The sequence below is a fragment of the Tasmannia lanceolata genome, unplaced genomic scaffold (genome assembly GCF_043159265.1).
Source record: "Tasmannia lanceolata isolate RefF3 unplaced genomic scaffold, GAP_Taslan_0.1 ptg000037l, whole genome shotgun sequence".
Classification (NCBI taxonomy): domain Eukaryota; kingdom Viridiplantae; phylum Streptophyta; class Magnoliopsida; order Canellales; family Winteraceae; genus Tasmannia; species Tasmannia lanceolata.
Genome location: NW_027518714.1, coordinates 58,540,332 through 58,562,241, shown reverse-complemented (window position 1 = coordinate 58,562,241; position 21,910 = coordinate 58,540,332). Strand labels below are relative to the sequence as shown.

Here is a 21,910-nt window from a genome sequence, read left to right as displayed (position 1 = left end):
CACAACCCAACCCTTCTCTGCAACTCTCATCCTTCCCTTCTCCTACAAATTCACCTCTCCATTGCTTCTCTATTCATCTTCCCAAAACCCATTTACCCAATTCAATCCCTCTCCAATTTCCCCCAAAAGACCCCCTTTTTTCCAATAAAACTCTATTCATCCTCCATCCTTCAAACAAAAATGCCTTCAATCCCCGAAGAACCCCTCCTCGCTCCGAACCCAGATCGATTCTGTATGTTCCCAATCAAATACCCCCAAGTCTGGGAAATGTACAAAAAAGCTGAGGCCTCCTTCTGGACTGCAGAGGAAGTCGATCTATCCCAAGACATTCGCCATTGGGAATCCCTAACCCCTGACGAAAAACACTTCGTAACCCATGTTCTCGCCTTCTTCGCAGCCTCTGATGGCATAGTCCTTGAAAATCTTGCCGCCCGTTTCATGAAAGAAGTCCAAATCGCTGAAGTCCGAGCCTTTTACGGGTTCCAAATCGCCATAGAAAACATCCACTCTGAAATGTATAGTCTCCTCTTAGAATCCTACATTAAAGATTCTGCTGAAAAATCCCGTCTCTTTCGAGCTGTTGAGACCATTCCTTGTGTTGCCAAAAAGGCTGATTGGGCGCTTAAATGGATTGATGGTTCGGAGACCTTTGCGGAACGCCTAATTGCGTTTGCTTGTGTGGAGGGGATTTTCTTTTCTGGGAGTTTTTGTGCGATATTTTGGCTTAAAAAACGTGGGTTAATGCCGGGTTTAACATTTTCGAATGAATTGATTTCGAGAGATGAGGGGTTGCATTGTGATTTTGCGTGTTTGTTATATGGGTTGTTGAATAAGAAGCTTAGTGAGGAGAAGGTGAAGGGTATTGTGGCGGATGCGGTTGATATTGAGAGGGAGTTTGTTTGTGATGCATTGCCTTGTGCTTTGGTTGGGATGAATGGGGATTTGATGAGTCAGTATATTGAGTTTGTTGCTGATAGGTTGTTAGGGGCTTTGGGGTGTGGGAAGATTTATAATGTTCAGAATCCATTTGATTGGATGGAGTTGATTTCATTGCAGGGGAAGACTAATTTCTTTGAGAAGAGAGTTGGGGAGTATCAGAAGGCTTCTGTTATGTCAAGTTTGAATGGGGATGGGGGGAATCATGTGTTCAAGTTGGATGAGGATTTCTAATATGGGTTTAGTACTTAATTTTTTTTATTTTTATTTTTTTATGTTGTTTTATGAGATATTGATGTTGTTGGGGGTGTTGTTTTTAATTGTTTGTTTGTTTAATTTCTTGCTAAAGAAATGATAAGAACAAAAAATTTAACTGACTGTGTCTGAGGGGTTTTTCTTGTATTGTTTCTATGAATAGTTAATGACTTCTTTTTGTACTTCGTCCATGCGTTCTTTTGGATCAGGAGTTAAATTTTCTGTGTAGCTGTAAATCGACAGCCCAAAAATTAGTTGCCTTTATCTGCTGTGTAAGAAGAAACTCAATGCTTTCGAAATGAAATGCATCATTCCAATATATAATTCTCAGATTTTAATGAAATTTCACCAATTAAATTACATTATCACCTCAAATTCTTCACGAGTTAGTGAAGAGTGTTAGAATTAGGGCTGCAACTCGAGCTGGGTTTTACCCGACCCACATCGACCCCAACCTGAAAATAACCTGGGTTGGGTTCAGGTTTCATGGGTTTCGGGTCGAGCCGGGTTGAGCATTCAAAAGCCTGCATGAATCTCGGGTCGAGCCGGGTTTGAAGGGGCCCGACCCGACCCGAGTTACATAAGTTATAGTATGTACATTTTTTTCTATTGTTAGTTAAAAGTGAAAACCCACGCACCCACTGTTATTGTATGTGAGTGTAATTTTTGCTTCTATGAGTTGAGTTGATTCAAGTGTTTGATTAAGCATTGTTTGATTGTAATTACAACATTGTTTGATTATAGCATTGTTTGATTCAAGTGTAATGTGAGTGTAATTACATCATTGTTTGATTCAAGTGTACTGTGAGTGTAATTTCTACATCTATGAGTTGAGTTGCCTTGCCAAACAAGAATTTTCCTTAAAAAATTGCGTCAATGTGAAAAAACCCGGACCCGGCCCGGCCGGAGATTTATCATGGGTAGGGCCGGGTTTGGGAATCGTGGGTTTTCCGGAAAAAAACCCGACCCGAGATAGTTCTCGGGTAGGGTTGGGTTCTCCAAAACCCGACCCGCCCGACCCGAGTTGCAGCCCTAGTTAGAATATATGAGAACCAACAGTTGTATTGGGTTGAGATTCACCGTTGGATCATCTTGGTGGTAGATTAGGCATCTTGATTAAATGTGGTAATATTGCTTGATGATGCAATTAGACCAAATTAGTAAGTAGGTCATGATTTGTTATGATTCATTGGCTTTTAAGCCCTCTTTGCGACACATCAACAAGGCGGCAATCATCTTCAGCAATATCAACAATAGGCAAACAACGATCGATTGTAGCAGTGTGCATCAAAATTTGCAAATTTTTATATTACTTTTTTGGGGTATCTATTGTAATCAAACATATATCGATTTCCAATCCATATACTTTTGAGGGGGCATGTTCGAATATGTGAGATCCAACGGTTGTATTGGGTTGAGGCTCACCATTGGATCATCTTGGTCGTAGATTAGTCATGTTGGTTAAATGTGGTAATCTGGCTTGATGAGGTAATTAGATCAAATTAGTAAGTAGGTTAGATGAGGCAAGCAAAATAAATTAGGAGATTAGATTTGATTTGATTTGATTTGGTGGCCAATTTATTTAGGTAGGTTTATTAGGGAAGTAGATTAGATTGAGATTATATCTTTCCATGTTTATCCTTTTTAATAGAAGTCTTTATTTCTCGTTACTCGAGGTGGCAAACGGGCTGTGCCGTGCCTGCACGGCATGAAATTTTGCAACCCACACGGCCTGCGGGCCAGGCACGGCACGAATGTGCCGGAGGTTAGGCACGGCACGAGAAAACAGCCACATAAAGCCCTTTTTACACTGTTTTTTGTCGTGCCGGGCTGCTTTTCGTGCTGCGTGCCTAAACCTTCAGCCCGGCACGGCCCACTGTAGCAACTGTGCCGTGCCGGCACGGCCCAGTTGCCACCTTGACTCGTTATCGAGGGCCTTGTTTAAAAAAAAATACGCCGTCTAGGGGCTGTACCGGGACTCACTAGGAAAAGACCTAGATCTGGAAGTGATTTTAGAAACCAATCGCGTTCTGGTAAAAGATCTCAATATCGTATTCGTCTAGAAGAAAAACAAAAAATTGCGTTAAATATGGTAATCTGGCTTGATGAGGAAATTAGATCAAATTATTAAGTAGGTTAGATGGGGCAAGCTAAATAAATAAGGATATTAGATTTGATTTGATTTAGTGGCAAATTGATGTAGGTAGGTTTATTAGGAGAGTAGATTAGATTGAGATTATATCTTTCCATGTTTATCCTTTCGAGTGTTCTATTTAAAATTTTAAACACTCATTACTTCATAGTAAATTATTCAAGATAAGTGGAAATCTCCCTACTTTGTCAAAGAGAGCTGTAATATCTCTTCAATTATGTATTAATCATGTCAAAGTAATTTGGATCTAAATCAGACCTTAAGATTAAACTCACAACATGAAGATCATCACCTCTATGCGTGGGTGGGTTGCTGGGAAGGACACGAAATCAACCTCCTCATAAGCAAAAGCAAGTATTAAGGCCAAATCATCTTGGAAATTCTTAAATGCTTCTCCTCAAAGAATGCCACTCTAACCCTCTAATCTGATGAGTGTGATTTATGCAGCAGAGAGTTATAGCTCTGCTCTTTGGTAAGTATTAAGGCCAAATCATCTTGGAAATTCTTAAATTGCTTCTCCTCAAAGAATGCCACTCTAACCCTCTAATCTGATTTGAGTGTGATTTATGCAGCAGAGAGTTATAGCTCTGCTCTTTGGTATTCAACTATTCATTAGACAATTTTTCATATTCACAGAGAAGGCAATATCATATTGATGACTTGGTTTGGGAACAAAGGCATTGAAATCACTGAAATCTACATAAGCTCCGATTAAACTAGGGAACATAATGCTGTGACCTTTTTCCAATGCATGAGGGCTTGGTTCTTAATTTTTTTAAGTGTAAGCTTGTTTATGGGTGCTCCTTAAGTTTCAATTTTGATTTAAGAGAAATCAGCCAGGAGCATTTCAAAAAATATGAGTACAGTAAGAGCTTTCATAATTAATGCTCCTTAAATTTATAGTCTTTTATATCCTATGCTCAAACTGGAACCCAGATTGTTCATGTGTTGGTAATTTACAATCTCTTATTTCTAATACTTAATCGAAAAATCTTGTGAAATAAGAATAAGAGTACATTCGTAGAAAATGTTGCTCACTGTATTCTTTATAATACTGTACGTAGGTACAACATTGAAGAAGAGAAAAAAGTGGAAATGGAAAAGAAATCAGGAATCAAAATTTACATATTGTTATCACATTTCATACCACTAACATTCAAGGTTTTAAATTTCGGCCGAAGACCGAAATTTCGGATTTCAGTGAGGACAGAAATCGAAATGTTCTGAAACTGAAATTTCAAAATTTACCAAATTTCGGCCCAAAAAAACTCCATTTCGTCAGCCTTTACAGAATTTTGGCCAAAATTTAGGGATTTCGGCTAAAATTCTGGTTTCGCTTACCCCTGAAATTACATATGAAACCAAAATTTAAAACCTTGCTAACATTATGACAGGATTGGAGGGTGTGTATATATAGTATGTTTCTACCCAAGAGTCTCGGATGTCCTCCGTCGATCACATTTCATACCACTAGCACGACTTTGATGATCACATGTCTCAATAACCCTATGTACGCTATAGTTTCTGAACTAATCTTTCAACATGGACTGTAAGAGTTCATTTTCATATGTGAAACCAAGCATTCGTTTACCAAAAGTTAGTGTTCACCTAGTTGAAGGAGACATATTGGCCTTATAACTGGGGGGGTCTGAACTGATAGAAATAGTCTCAGTTTTGCTCATCATTATCTTATATCCAAGGTTGACTGAGTACAGATGATCTTTTAGAGTCAAGCATGAAGCATTCTCCATTGTAACAGACACAAGCATTGAGGTGAATTAACTATTGGAATGGACACAAGCATTGAGGAGAAATAATTTTGTCTTTTTACTAATAGATTTGTGTAGATTTTCAGATGATGGAAAATTACGTAGTAAAGAAAACTCAGGTTAAAATGTTAAATCTATCCATCGCTTGGCATGGATTACTTTAAAGACATATAAAATGCTTTTTTTAGAAACAAACAAAAGGAAATATTCATTTTTACATTATCTGAGGGAAACAAAGTGTTTTTCAGACAGAAATGGACGATGTTTTAAACAACCAATTACTCCAAAAGCTTAAGCCCTGGGACATGGCGTTATTTAATCTTTTATATTATAGTACTCCTGTTTGGGTTGGCCATTGCATGTGGATTTTTAATATCAAGGAGTTTTGAACTTAGGGCAATTGCTCTGATACCATGTGAAACAACAATTACTCCATAAGCTTAAGCTGTTGGAGATGGTGTTATTTAATCTTTCATACTTTGACACAGCCGTGACAGACTTATTTTCTAATACTTAATAATCTCTAGTATTATATATAAAAAGATGTCACCGAGAATGTAAAATCTAGGAAGAAATTATATGATGCCCAACCGTGAATATAAAGGGTGGAGAGAGACAAAAACTCTCTCCCTTGATTTTAAATCCAAGAGAAAGCCCCGTTTTGACTTTTCACCAAGGCAGCAGGTTTTGTCTCCTTCCGCCCTTTACATTCTCATGGTCCGGCATCATATAATTTCTCAAATATAGGAATGCCGGAAAAACCTAAAAAAATAAAAATGAAAAATATAGATAAAAATAAGAAGCAAAAGTATATTAAAATGTTTTCCCAATCAAATGAATTAAAAGTATATTAAAATGTTTTTCCAATCAAACGAATTATTATTGAATTTCTCAAAATTTTACGTTTATATAGAAATTGTGTTTTTCGTGAGAATGCCTGTATAAGTCCTCATTCGGGCCTTTTGATCTAATATTCAAATTTGTGGGATGGGTTAGATCCTTAATACATGGCATCTCCATGGGGTGGCCCACACGATGAACAGTTCAGATGATGCCTATCTCATATGGGTTCCAGGCTTCCAACGTCAATGCGTCTAATTTTTGTCTCATCCAGGTTGATCTCCGCATAATTTGAGCCGACCTTCGATCCTCCTCACTTATGGCGCACGTTAGAGGCTTTTCTCAATTATCTCTCTAGAAACACAGACAAAAAGAGGAGGGGTGGCAAAAACCTTGGGGCCTTATCGTGCGCACCCGAAATGTCTTCTTCATCTACACTCCAGACCTCAGGCATTCTGTCCAAAGAGCAGCTAATTCATCTCTTTAATCGCTTTGCATTTCTCACCTCACAACCAGGTAATTTCAATCTCATTTTTACCCTTCCCTTTTCCCTCTTTTTCTATATATACTTACCAATCTCTCCATGGAACATTTGCCTTTTTCTTCTTCACTTCAATCACTCCTAATTTTTCCTTCTTTTGTTCAGATGTCAAGAAACGAATATCAGATGCTGTCAAGGATAAACAGGTAACCCTCACTGCCCTTCTTTTTATTTTTATTTTTCAAGTTTTAAAGTTTTCCTTATTATGTATGTTAATGGCCTTAATGGGTTATGTTCAATTCATTCAAATTCTGTTTTGATTGAAAACCCAGAAAAAAAATTTCTTGTATTTTAATTGGTATTGTTTTGCACTTTTATCTATGCTTAGAAATGGAAGATGACATGTGTAAGGCCTCATAATGCATCTGTTAAATTGTTATTTACATGCAGACGCACCCAATTGAGAATTTTCTGATTGATGGGTGATGATTGTCCATATTGTATCATTGGGTTAAGTCTGTTTGCTAGACAGGGATACATTTATCCTTTTGATAGATGGGTTGGATATGAATGATTCAATCAAGCAGACCATTGCAAATTGAGACACCCCACGCCGTTTATTTATTTTTTTACCGTCCTGACGAGAAAGAAGAGACATGTTTATAAAATAGTTAGGGTTTGATAAAACATTCATTGGTATATTCATTATAGTCGAATAATCATTCATTGAAACTTCTATGTATGATGACACTAGCTGAAATTCTGACAAACTTGTAGAACCTGAATCAAGTGAAGTAAAATTTGCATAGTTGCACTCACAATCAGAAAGCCATTAGGTACATCCTAGACAGCTTTTCTTAAATTTGGTTTTACTCTCCTAGATTGTAATCTTGGTGCAATGAGGCTTCTCGGTGTCTGCCTTCGGGAAGACAACAATCCTTCGCCTCAGAGGATCCTTGGCAACATGAATACAATGTTTACAACTGGCCCGGGTAACAAAGCAAAGAAACTAATGCTAAAAGTCAACACGGAAAATATGTGAAGAGAGGTTATGTACTTATGTGATCTGCAGAGAAAGCTTCTATTTATTTGTTGTGCAGCGCAAGAAGGGAAAACTCTGTATTATAAAGACTCCCACCATAATCCTACTCCTCGCTGGGCAGAAATGTTAAGCGGATAATCCCACATATGCTATAAAACTCGCCCAGAAACAGTAGTGAAACATCTACATTAAAAATGGATTGCAATTAGGGAAAAAAAGTAAAAATGCACGAGGTTCAAAATTTTATTAAAGAGTCATAAATTGGAAGAAAAGGGATAAGTGGCCTAAGCATGTGATACACAAACCTGCACAGGCAACACGCCACGATCCAGCAGGGCTCTCTGGCTGGATCCAACCCAGTCTAATCTCTCCCTGGGAACGATGGATGAAAGACTCAACAATCCCTCTAAATATGGGAAGAACGATAGTTTCAAAACTCCCCACTGTCATTGTCGACTCGCCCAAGTCGACTCCCTTTATCTTGGTCGCATTGTGTCTGGGTTTACATTTTTTACATACAAAGTCAATCAAAACTCTATTGACTCTTCTCGGTTATGGTTGTGTCAACCATATACTCGAATGAGCCACTCCGAGTTGGCCTGCATTTGCGTTTTGAAACACCAGGAAGAACAAGCGGCCAATGCACCATGAGTGGGAAAATCTGCTACTAAATGGCCTGAATTCCTTTTGAATCTCCCTTGAAAATCTGTCTATTTCTTTCCATTCATATCAGCAAGATCGTGGCGAAGAGAGACAAACTCCAAAGAGTTCGACCGCTTGAATCATAAGGTGTTTCCCCTTGATCACATTCGTACTGATTAAATTTCCTCATTATTTTCTCAACATAATGCGATTGCGTTGAACAATGCGATTGCGTTGAACAATCTCTTCTAGAGGTTTATAAATTTTAGTCCATAGAATTGCATCAGCTTAACCAAGTCTTTCATGCCAAAATTCTTTTCCAAAATTTCTTGCTACCATTGACAATTTCTTAGTTAGTTTTGAAGATCAGCATATCATCAACAAAAAGGTAAAATACGAGAGGTTAGAGGTTGGGACAACCAGAATGTGAGCATTTCACTCTCAACGGTGTTTAAGTCGAAGCAGCCCAATCTTAAGTGGAAGTGCTCGGTGGTGTGGAACCTAAATAACCCCAACAAAAGAGAGTTTATGTGGAAGGAATTGGAGGAGGCCAAAGGTTGGGAATGTTCCCCCTAGTGCTTGGTAGGTGACTTCAACACCATTCGTTTTTCCGAAGTTAAGGTTCGAAGAAGGGTCAACACCAACATGATGACTTCATCAATTAAAAGTACCTATTGCTTGTTGCTTCAAACTTCACTTTTAAAAATAACAGGGAGGGCCTCATGTTGACCAGACTTGATAGGGTTCTTTTCTCTTAGGAGTGGGACCAATTATTCATGGATGTTTGGCTGATGCTTGATCACTATCCCATCCTCCTTCAGTCAAGGCAGGATCATAGGGGTGTGATGGCCTTTATGTTCGAGATGTGGTCTAAGGATGTGGTTTTCTATCACGGGGTTTGAGGATGAGCTGAAGAACTTGTGGAGGGTAGGACATTAACAGAGGGTGGATTGGTTTTGAATGAAAACTATAGGGGATTAAGAAGAAAATAAAAGCATGGAAGATGGTAATGACTGGAGGGTTGGGAAACAAAAGGAGAACATTATTAGAAACATGAGGACATGGATGAGGAGGAGGAAAATAGGGGATTAGAAGAACAACAGAAGGATACCATATTGAATTGTAATGTACTTGAATTGCAAACATATCTCACCCATGTTTTCAGTTTTAGTTGAAATTTTAAGAATTGTCCAAAATTCATCATTTTATTTATAGGGGACATTTATATGTTCTAATCTACAATGCTACACATCCGAGGAATCGATGATATACATTTAGAGGAAGATTTATTCATTCATAGTCAAGGAAATTCAATTTGAAACGACCCTTGTAATAATAACCTTTTCTAAGAAATTCCCAACTCTTGTCAGAATGACCTTAGTAGAAACACTAACTCAACACCATGCTTGATGATGACCTGAGAGCCTGGAAAAAGGATTCTTTAGGCTCTCATGTACCGTTCAGTACTTGACATTGTAGACAATGTTGGCTTCTGATATCACCATAACAAACACTTAAACTTCTGGAAGGACTTGCTTGTGCTTTCACAAGATTGGGTTTTGACTTTTGTAGTCAGGGTCATTCCGATTGTGGTGACCTCTCGAGAATGATGACCTGGTTTGCCCTACTCAAGAGAAGCCACTCTCTTCTTGAAATTCTTTCCATTCTTCTTAACGCAGCCATCCTTTTTGTCATGATGGTTTGATTTAGGCATTGGTTTGTGTTTCTTTTCAAAGGAGGTTTCAACTTTCAAGAATATATACTTTTGATATCAATTCAAATCCAAAAGGTTTTGTCCCTGTTTTTGTTATACTCTTCTATTCAAATGTGAACTAAGAGAGCTTGAAGTAACATCTCTTTTTCTTTTTTTTCTTGAATGGTGTTGAAGTAACATCTCCTCTATATGTTCAAGGGAATTTTTGTATTACTTCTGTGATGGCAATGAATTCTCAATGATAGCTGCCACCTAGAAGGCGTAGTCCACCACCATTCCTTCAGCAAGAATCTCATGTACTATGATATGAAATTTATGCATTTGGGGCATGACAGATTTGCGGCTTACTGTGGTGTGTTATCAAGATATTTAACTACTACGTTTTTGTAATATCCAACATCTTCAATCACCTATTTCATTTCTATCATTTCATAGTTCTTTAGCTGACTGAGTTATCTTGGTTGTTCAATATGTTCAACCAGCATCCACCTTAAGATTGTTTAAAACATGGTTTTAAATTTCCACCAAATCCGACACGAAATGACCGAAATGTGTCTGTTTCTATCCCCACCGAAACTGATACTGAATCAACGAAGTGCAGAAGCCAAAATCAAAAGTGTAATAGTAGTATACTATATTGATAGACATTACGTAATTATATTTATATGAATTGCATGCGAAATGTAGTGCAGTATTATGTATAAATATTTATATGACTTACATGTGAAATTTGGAATGTACTAAATTATTAGACATGTGCGAAAGTGTATGTAACTAGGTGATTGATGTTTTTAAACCATTATGGATGGTTGTCTTGTTTATGTGACGTTTCTAAAGTGTGTATCTGTGCTTATTCTAGCATTTCATATGGTTTCATCTTTAAATTCTATCATTTGCATATTGCTTCTATATGTTTCCTTGATTTTACAGGATTTCCACTGAAATTTTCAACTGAAACCAAAACCGAAATTCAAAACCTTGATTTAAAATAGGTATTTACTTTGACAAAACAATCAATGATATGCTGATTGTAGTCCTGAACCAATAACCAATGATGGAAGCATCTTAATATGATGGCATCTAGCAAAAATCAAGTGCAACTCATAGAACCCAAATCTGGCGAAATAAAATTCATTCTGATGTGGTCACCATTCAGAAAAAGAAGACATCTCGATGTGGTCATGATGAAACTCATAAAATTGAGTTATAAAATAAAAAAACTGTGAAGAACACTTATCAGTTTGTGAGGAAGAAGATCTTGAGCAGGGAATGTCTATACCAATTTAGGAAAATACAAGGCTATTATTTTAAGTAATGTGTCCTTCAATGGAGTTTTTGTAACTATGTGTTGCTGCAGTCCTTTATCTAGTTGATTCAATGATTTTATCTGCAGGAAGCGGTTGCTATGACCACCGCAATACAAGAGGAAATACTTTTGGAAATGGGTATTGGTAGGTTTAATACTGTTTCTTTTTGAAAGAATACTGATTAGCATACTGTTATAGATTATTTTTTTTGAGAAATTAAAGATAATATATGCCAAATGTTCTGTATTTTATACTTCTAGATGAACCTTATGTTCTGTATTTTCATTCCTTACAGCAACTTTACCTACGTAATGACATGTATTTGATGGTAGGACATTTCTTTAATTTTATGTGACACATGTTTCTTTGGGCTTATTATGAATAAAAGTCCTAGTCCATTGATGCAGGTACTCTTCTAGTGTTTCTATTATGCAGTTAGGGAACTTTTAAGCTGTTGGTGAAATGCCCATTAGTCAATCTTCCTTAGGGAAACGTAGATGTGTTGGAAGTTAGAAGTAACAATCATAAATTATATGATGGCCCGTCTTCGACTATTTATGAATATTGCCATAGCATACCTACTAAAACATTTGCTGATGATACATATGACATGATTAAGAGACTACAAACCTTACAAAAGTATGCGGAGGTTACGGAAAAGTGGGATCATTCGCAATGATCATCATTTTCATTGTCTGCCTAAAGTTCAGGGAAAATTCTACACAGAAAGACTTCTTGGTTGTAGAACATGGTGATATAAAATGAGCAAGGTTTTAAATTTCGTTTCGTTTTCAGTTTCGTTCATTAGTGAAACAGAAATATTTCGGTTTTGGTACAAAATTTTGGCCAATATCTTATAAAATCACGGCTGAAATCTAGGTAAGACAGTGGTTTTTCTTTTTCTTTCTTGTCATTTTTTACAGAGTAATGCTAAGGAAACCGAAAGTACCACTGAAAAGGGGACTGAACAAATTGATTATCGCCACATCCTCACAAAAGAAGTGAGCAATCCCTTAGCTTTAGGAAAATCAACAAAAACTAAATTTTTTTTGTACACATGACTCATTCTCATTGTAGGTCCCCTGCTTGGTGGTACTCTCGGTCTCTATATCATTTTCCTTTTTTACAAATAACTTGAAAGAATCTCGTTGTTCTTCTCTTTTCTACAAGTGGAGTTGATTTTTGTCCAGGTTTTTATGGAACTGTTGACATTTTGACAGGAACTTTGCCTTTTTTTAATATGAAAAGTTACATGTTTTGGACAAAATCCCAAAATTTCGGGTGAAATTAGGTATTTGTCCGAAACCAAGTGTATTTCGTTTCTGTAGCAGCCGAAATTGAAATATTTCGGCCGAGATTTAAAACCATGAAAGTGAGAGGGTCCCCGAGGGTATAAAACATTTGAAGAGTTTTTTGAGTTGCTCTTTAAATTAAGGATACAAGTTTGCTTAACATTGAAGTTTGGCAAACATGAAACATGTTCACTGAATATGTGTGACTAGGAATACTTATTGTAACCTCGCTTCCATTAAAAGTTCTCGTAAGTGTTATCATTGATCTGTTTCTCCAAGTATGTCACCAAAGCTGGCTAGGGACCGATTTAATCATTTAATGTAACACTACTCTGTCCTTATTCATCTGGTAATGAACACTTGATAAAAGACCTGAGCCAACCATGATATAATTACATAGAAGGAATTGATATTGACAATTTCCTTCATTTTCATGATCTTGAGAATTATTATATAAATTATAATTCTTGTCGAAAAGTAGTTTTATTGTCCTGTGTAGTACTGGTTCTATTGGAAGCTGTGAGCAATTCTTGAAATTACAGGAGCCCATTTTGTTGAAATAATGAAATTAGGGTTAACATTGTAACAAGTTGAGTGTAATTTTTCTTGTTTTGAAAAAAATGATATAATTTTGATAGATGTGCACTTAATCTGTACTTGAATTACTAGAGCGATCTGGTTTGTTAGTTAACTCTAATAAGACAAGTCTTAACTAACTCAGGGTTATGTAACTTATCTGGTGTTTTCTATTGCAGATCCAAGGTTTGGCATTGGTTGCTTGGGGAAAGTGAATACAATTTATGAGAATGACCAGGACTTGATGATTCGTTTTTATGGTTTTGTTGCAAAGTACGTTCTCAAATCATTTTTTTTCTTGTGTTCTTTTGGCCGACCCTCTTGTTTTATTGAATCTTATTCCCTTCTCAAGAACCATTGTGTTCTGACCGTTTGAGGTATAAAAACAAATTAGTAAACAGAAGCTCACTGCTATTTTTTTCATTCTTGTTTAGGTCCTTGAAACCAACAATATCAAATATAATATAGAAAGAAGTAAGATTGTATAGTCATCTTGATCTGGCAGGGGCAGGATTTTCTTTCATCTGCTATTTTAGCCGACCCTCTTGTGTTTTTTTTTTTTGAATGGTAAAACCCTTTTGTTTTGTTCAATCTCATTCCCTTGTCAAGAACCATTGTGTTCTGACTGTTTGAGGCATAAAAACATATTTGTAAACAGAAGCTCCCTGTTATTTTTTTGTTCTTGTTTAGGCCCGTGAAACTAATAATGTCAAATGTAATATAAAAAATAAGATTGTAATTTTTTTCTTTTAGTGACACACTATGTGCGAACTTTTGAACTCTAAATGAGGAGAGTTTCACCAACTTCACGACCGGGACCTCTGAATTTTGCGAAAGAAACTTAAGTGGTCTTCTATTGTATCTATCCAGATCCCAAAAGCTCAAATTCAGCTAGATCCCAGCATTTTCAAATTGATGTTCCAAAAGTTTGTCCCACTTTGGTTAATTCACGTCTGAGTCGATACAGAAAGTGCCATTCTGATGGGGTAAATTTTTAGAACCCGTTTAGCTGATGTAAATTTACAACTATACATTTCGTCAACAGAAAAGTCGCCAGATTTTGCCCTGAAGCAAGTGGAAAAACTTCCTGGTTGGTAATCTAGTGGCTCTTCAGCTACATACTTGCACTCACTAGGTCCACTGGTCTTGTGTCTTGACATCTTTTGGTTTGTATGTCTCCGATTACATAATTACCAGTACACAAGTAAATAAGCAGTGAACCAAAGACAGTCATAGATAATCCCCCAATAAATTGGAGACATCAATATATGTATTATACATAAATATTTATATGAATTACATAATTACATTTGAAATGCGGTATGTACCGAATTATTAGACATACGTGACAATGCATGCCACCAGGTGTTTGATGTTGTTTAACCACAATGGATGGGTGTCTTGCTTATGAGATGGTTTCTAAGTTTGTATTTGTGCTTATTCTAGCATTTCTTAAGGGTTTCATCTTAAAGTTGTATCATCTACATATGTTTTCTTATGTTTCCGTGATTTTTACCGGATTTCTATTGAGTTTTTCAACCGAATACGAAATGTTTTCGTTTTCGTTGTGACCGAAACCGAAATTTTAAACCTTGGTCTCGGTTAGGGTTGGATCATATTTCTCCTTGAATCTTGATCTACACCATAAGTCAGTTCTTTGATGCCATGTGAATGATCTTCTAGAGTTCCTCCAAAACAAGCTAAACCATTGATTTTTGTAGTTCCTTAAACTATGCGTGGGATTTCCATTCCGCATGGGACCAAGACCATGTGACCCTTATGATGATCTATAATATTAACAGTCTTCATTGCACATAAGTACTGACTACTTAGTCGTTCTCTTAAAAAATGATACCAAAATTTCATGGCTCTCTTGGCCCACTCTTCTTTTATTAATCACTTGATGTGATAAGCAGAATATTATTACCCTTATTGAAGGAAAAAAGAAAAAAATGAAAATAGCAAAGTCGATATAAACCGTACTTATTGTGATATCTCCAAAAATTAACCTGTTTTTGCTACCCTGAAAATGACAGGGAAGAAATGGCCTGCGATGAAGCTGAACTTGAGCCTGATGAATTTGCAGAAAAAATGCATAGTCAGCAGAAACTACAAGAGAAGGTAGATTTTATCTGTTTATTTATAATATGAGTAGAATATGTGGGTACTTCTAACAACTAATTAATGGAGTTTTGCAGCAATTGGAGATGCTAAACCACATGCGTAGATTTCACCCCGACGACCAGTCTGCAATCCTTGAGACGGTAAGTGACAGAGTCTATGCTTTTTACACATTCAAAATGATGCATCACTAATATTCTGATAATATAAATTCACATTTCAGTGTGCTAATATCATCAATTTGGCTTATTGACCGGTGTGCTATGCTTGTGTTGCATGTTTTGTCCCCAGTGTACTATGCAAACATAACATTGTCACGGAACTGTGACAGTTGTTTGTCACAATCCTGGCCCACTGTACACATGGCACACATGTATTCTGATTTGTCTATAGATCTGTCGGGCCCCATGAATCCTCTCTATTGCTGCCCTGATCTGATGATTCTAGGCCCTTTATCAAGGTTAACAAGAAGTCAAGAAGATGTCTGTTAGAAAAAGATTGGACCTTTGATCAGATGATCCTGGCCCACTGTACACATGGCACACATGTATATTGATTTGCCTATTGATCTGCCGTGCCCCATATATCCCCTCTATTGCTGCCCCGATAAGATGATTCTAGGCCCTTTATCAAGGTTAACAAGAAGATGCCTCTTACAAAAAGGTTGGACCTTTGATTGTTTGAAGGCCATGATCTAGGAGGAGTATCTCCATTCGACATATGACTAGGATCCACTGCGTTGGAAAAGGAAGTTCTTAATCGAGTTATTGTGGAGGGTGACTCCTTAAATACAATTAGTTGGCTTAGATGCTCTCTGGCTCTTTGGCTTAAAGTCTTGGGTATGCTCCCTAGAGACGAGAGTTTGAATCCCCCTGGGCTTGCCCGATGCGTGTGGTTTACGGGTGATTGCGCGCATCCGGAGGGAATTAGTCCCACTCTACAAAGTGGGCTGGGGACACCCTATGTCATCAAAAAAAAAAAAAAAAGGTTTCTCCGTGGAGGTTTGCTCGTTTCTTTGACAAAATCCTTGATAAAATTGAAGGTTCCTCAATAACTTTCAATCATTTCAAGAGATCGGCTAACAGCGCGGCAGATGGCTTGGCTAGAGATGGAATTAATAGGCTAAGTCTGGAGTGGTTTGATTTTTAGCCCCCTTGATTTGGGCTTCTATCTTGTATTATTTCTTTCTTTCTGTTTTAGGTTTGTTTGTATCCTGTCGGGCTGACTGTCTTGGTCACCTGTTGCTCTTTGAATAAAATCTTTGCTACCATTCAAAAGAAAAAGAAAAAAGGATCCACTGTGTTGCCTGGTGGTTGCCTATAAGATCAATGGCCCCAGTCTCCAGTCACGTTTGCCATGTATACATGTTGGGGGATTTTCACAGTTGAAATCTGTAGCAGAATTCTTTAAACATTGCAGTGGTTTATTTCCTATGTCAAAGACTGTTCTTGTAATTAATCTCTAAAAAGTTTCTTTTACTTGTTTACAGCTTCACCAGCAGCTGGAAGAAGCCAATTTTGATAATAGTGCTGCTGTTTTAACTTCTGAGCAAATTCAAGAGATTGTTAGGAGGAGAGTAACACCCTTCACCAAGGCAGCAAGGTAGTAATTCTTCGAGCTTCTTCTTTATGTTTGTTTTTATTTCTGTCATGTTTCAATGAGGCAACTATCAATCTATAATTGTATCAACTATGAAGAATGTTTATCAGAGCCCTTTGATTGAAGAAAATTAGAAGCTCCATCATTGGCCCATGTACAGTGGGACTCACCCCAAATGAAACACTAATAAGATAGCATCATGTAGTTGGGCTGCTCATCTGGAAACAAAAATGTTGTTCTCATTAACATTGTTGTTGTTGTTGTGATTATTTACTATTATTATCTTGAAATATATATATCCTTCTACACCACAAATTGTTTAATGACTGTTGATCCAGATGCATGACGTGGATAAAAACTAGCATATTTGCTTTTCATCAATGTATTTTTTTATTTTATTTTTGCTTGTCGTCAATGTGATATTGCTTGTTGCAGTGTTTTCTTGATAAAATAATATTGACTGATATTGCCTTGTTGGCTGGCCTCTGGATTCTGATCAAAGTACATGGATTAGATCCTCTCAAAGACACCCATTATTTATTTTATTTTTTTCAATTTAAGTTGGTCACAGGCTAGAAGATCCTCCAGACTTATCTACCCAAAATCCATATTGGTTTATAATTTTCTCACAAAGCCCATAGCTGTTGGGAAAATTGCCTTGTTTCCTACAGTTCAGTGGGAAGCAAAATTAGAAATACCGTTTTTTAGGTTTTAGTAAAACCTAAGGTATAAAAAGGAAAGAGATGGTTTTCTTTTGGCGCGAGGTGCTCTTTGTTTGACGTTTGCAATGAGGAGGCAAGGGAGAGAGAGGGGGTTTTCTTCTCGGGGTTCTCTTGGGAACGGTCTTGGTTGATGAGCAAGGGTTGCGTGTTTGTTGGTTTCGGGTTTTATCCCATTGTAATCCTTGTATTCTGTTTTCTCATAGTGGAAGATTGTGTTCTCACCCGTGGATGTAGGCATCTTGGCCGAACCACGTAAAATATCGATGTTCATCTTGTGGCTTGTTTTCTTATTTTACTTTTTCGTTTATTTGTACGCAATTGGATAGGAATTGCCCAGTGGATTTTCTTTTCCAACAATAACTTCTTATCAGTTATCACATAGAAAATGAGGATGTTGTCAATATGATATCTTTCCATGTATAGAAAGCCTATATCAAGTTTCTTCAAACCAGTGTTTCAAAACTCAGACTCAGACGGGAACTTGGCCACAGTAAGAGAGTCGACTCTGGTGAGTCAATGATTGATGTTGTCAATTTTCATTAACTGGGGCTAGTTTACAATTAACACGGAGAAGGCATCTCGCGACGGGCTGTTGCATGAGGGAGCAGCCACATAGGCTCAGATTTTGTCTTATTCATTTAATTCATCTGAGGTGGCTGCTCTCTCATGCAACAGCCTCCACGACATGCCTTCTGCGATGGTCCCTAGCAAATCCCTTTTAACAATGCTTCAAACATGTAAAGCTTTTCTCATCCTTCTCATTATGTATCTCGCAGTCTGTATGAATGTGGTTGCCAATTGGCTCATCTCTAGATTTTGATAAGCTATGGGATGCTTCCCATAAAATTGGAAAGACAGAAATTGGGGATGACATGCTCAAATAAGAAATGTAACATGATTTTATTAAAAATAATTTACTCAAATAGTATGTATTTTTCACTTGAATTATGTCCTTGCGTCTATATTGGGAAAACATGCCTCTAAAGTTATTTAAAACATTATATATAAAAACTTTATTTCAATTATTAAATACTATACCCTAGATAATGGGAAAACTTGGTTAGCTGCCGGGATTATTTAAGTTATACTCAACTCAACTAACTCTTTGTCCAAACTAGTTGGGGTCGGCTACATTTAGTTGGTGGATTTTTTTTTATTCTTGGGACTTTTGTGGAATTTCCGTAGGAAACCCACGTTTGGTTGGTGGGCCCAAAATAATCCCAGGAACCAAAATAACCTTGCACGAAACCCCAGGAAGGAAAAAAAATACTCCCAAGAACTAAAATAATCCCAGGAACCAAAAAAATGCTTGCAGAAGAATTTTTTTTCTTCCTAACAGTTCAAGAAACCAAACAAAGCATCCCACCATAGTCTGGGATACTTCCACGGAGTTTTTTCTTCCCACCAATCTCCCAGGAAGTTTTTTGTTCCACAAAAATCCCAAGAACCAAAAAAATTCTGGCAGCTCCGTTTGATTGCCGGAATTTTTTTGGTTCTTGGGACTTTTGTGGAATTTCCGCAGGAAACCCACGTTTGGTTGCTGGGCCCAAAATAATCCCAAGAACCAAAATAACCCAGCATGAAACCCTACCGTGGAAAAAAAAAAAAACTCCCAAGAACCAAAAATAAGCTTGCAAAAGAATATTTTTCTTCCCAACAGTTCAAGCAACCAAACAATTTTTTTTCCCACCATAGTCCGGTCAACCAAACATGGGATTTTTATTTTACTGGGATACTTCCAGGGAGTTTTTCTTTTCCACCAATCTCCTAGGGAGTTTTTTGTTCCATAGAAATCCCTAGAACCAAAAAAATTCCGGCAACCAAACGGAAGTCTAATCCTGACACAAGTTGGGATTATTTAAAATATATTAAATAGAAATATAAACTTGTTTTGGATTATTACATTCATCATAAATATGAGATTTTATATTCTGCGGGTGCGGAGAGTCCAGTATTTTTCAGAAAGTAGTCAGAAAGTAGACGTAGGTTAGGATCATCCTATGGAGGTGAGTAATGTGGTACAAAGTCTATATACATCGTGGCCCATCAAATGAACGGTTTGGATCATCCTATGAAGTGAGCCCCACTGTACAGAATATAAAATCACTCATAAATATGAATCTTTTTTTTTTTTTTTGATGACGTAGGATGTCCCCACCCCCTTCGAGAGTAGGACTAGTCCCTACGGATACACGCAACGACCCACTCACCACGTGTATTAGGTAAGTCGGGGCGGGGATTCGAACACTCGTCAACAGAGAGCAAACCCGTGACTATATGCCGAAGAGCTCATAAATATAAATCTATAGTATACATAATGGAAAAACATGGGTGGCCTCTGAGGTTAATTAAATGTAAAGTTTTCTTCAACTATTAAATATTTTATAAATTTAAAATTTTTATAACCAATAAATATCTTGTACAACTAAAATTTCTCATTAGGGAAAGACTAAATTTCTTATAGATTTAAAAAAATTTATAGCTTATAAATACATTATATTTTAAGCTCCAGCTTTATTTTTCCCTCATAAACATTTAAAAAATTTAGTCAAAGTAGGTATTTTTGCTAAATTAGACGACCGACCGCCTTTCCACCAGAGCCACGAGAACACGAAGGATGCACACGTGTGAATTGGGGTGATGAATGGCTATCCTTTTCTTAGCCAAACTTTCACTTTTAGGGCATTAGGGTGATGGATGGGAAGGTTTAGGGCTTAGTGGGAGACCATGATAAATAAATCATTGTCAAAAAGTGACCCTCCATCCATCACCCCCCATAAGGGAAGCCCCCCTAAAGCTGACCCACCACATGCTACATGGCCCACTACCCCAGCTTTTGCCCTAAAAAGTAAAAACTCCCCTTGCTGGAGACAAGTAGATGATAATATGGGTTGTGGGCCCTCCTAACGGCCCTTGGCTGGGACTGCTGCCCACGGGCAGCTTAGCACGTGTGGCTGGGCATTGTTATTGTTTGTTACGTTAAGAGAATATAGAACTAGAAGAGAGTCACTCTCGGTAATAACGTTAAACATATAAATTTTGGGTGTAAAATCTTGACCGTTGATCTTTTAGAACAACATGAGGTGACTTTTTCTTAACCATTCGATTAGTGCCCTCCAAATAGATGGGTAAAAGTAAACCATGGGAAGTGATATACTCGCCCCCTTTTCTTCACTGGGCAGCCACATCTAGTGAAATTATGAATTATGACCTCCCTTTTACAACTAATGTTGAGATGGCCGAGTTGGTCTAAGGCGCCAGATTAAGGTTCTGGTCCGAAAGGGCGTGGGTTCAAATCCCACTCTCAACATATTTAATGCACTTTTTTCTTAAGTATTTGGTCCCATATGAGACTACTCTTTTTATTAGGGCGAATATTTCATTTCTCCATAATTTAAAACCATGTGGATCTACGTATAAACATTAGACCATCCTAGTATACATCAATCTTTTTGTGTTAATTCCTCTAATAATTACACCCTCTGGACAATGACCCACTGAAGCCATGTTTACATGATCAGCTCCGTTGATTTGGTGGGTCACCACTATCCGGGCCCATTGTCGTTGGTCCCACCTGATCAGATGATCATAGCCATTAGATTGATTAGTTTATTTTTGGGGTTTACCAAGAAGCTAAATCCATTTTAGACTGTTGATTTGGATTTGCATTTCACACATTACTATGACCATGTAGATCACCTAATGCTGGTCCACTAGATCAATGGTCCTGATTACGCACACATGTTTGCCATGTGGCTTGTGGAACCTAAGGTTTGTCATCAGGATCATATTCTACCAGTGATTTAAATTACAAAATATTAAAGAGAAGAAAAAATGATTTTTTTTTATTAAAGTCTTTTCATTTTTAATCATATTTAAACTCGTTTTGGACTTTCAAAAACAAAAAAACATACAAAAAATAAGTACCAAAATCCATTATTTACAAACCAAATTTTCATTTAAATACGTTTTCCCCATTCTTCTTCACCTTAATTTTATAATTCTTTAAACTTTTTGCAAGTGAAGAAAAGATACTAATGTTTGCACTACCATGTTTTGATAATTGCACTAAGTCAGATTGTCTTTTATTATTTAAACAGCTGACAAAAGGTTATTCAAATCCCAAAAAGCTCTCTGAGCATATTAAAATGGAACGAGCTAAGTTTTGTGCAATTATCAAAACATGGTAGCACCAACATCATCTGTAGCATAACAAATAATGATAATGGAATTATTGTATTAAAATTACTATACAATTGTTTTGAATTTCTAATTCTTGACAAATACATAAAAATATTAGATTTAATAGTGTTAACATGGATTATCCTCATGGAGAACAACCCCAGTCTAGCAAACACAAGAACTTAAGATTTGTATATGTGATCAGATCCGTTGACCCTAATGGCAACCATAAGCCTGCCATAAGCCCAACTAAATGCCATTGAAAACAGCCAGATTAGAT

At 37.1% G+C, this 21,910-nt stretch overlaps 2 protein-coding genes and 1 non-coding gene across 3 annotated transcripts; all 3 read left to right on the top strand.

Moving 5' to 3' along the window:
• TSO2 (Ferritin/ribonucleotide reductase-like family protein) lies at positions 1-1,376 on the top strand. The gene has a single exon (XM_077372053.1). It carries the CDS (start codon positions 181-183, stop codon positions 1,168-1,170), a length of 990 nt encoding a protein of 329 aa, XP_077228168.1. The 5' UTR covers positions 1-180; the 3' UTR covers positions 1,171-1,376.
• A 4,935-nt stretch (positions 1,377-6,311) lies between these two features.
• On the top strand, positions 6,312-17,041 carry LOC143862053 (plant/protein). The gene is made up of 7 exons (XM_077373044.1): positions 6,312-6,468; positions 6,599-6,639; positions 11,225-11,282; positions 13,186-13,279; positions 15,043-15,127; positions 15,205-15,270; positions 16,617-17,041. The coding sequence occupies exons 1-7, from the start codon at positions 6,372-6,374 to the stop codon at positions 16,731-16,733; spliced, it is 558 nt and encodes a 185-aa protein (XP_077229159.1). The 5' UTR covers positions 6,312-6,371; the 3' UTR covers positions 16,734-17,041.
• A 3,636-nt stretch (positions 17,042-20,677) lies between these two features.
• On the top strand, positions 20,678-20,758 carry TRNAL-AAG (transfer RNA leucine (anticodon AAG)). The gene has a single exon. It is a non-coding gene; the product is annotated as a tRNA-Leu (tRNA).
• Positions 20,759-21,910: the final 1,152 nt, after the last annotated feature.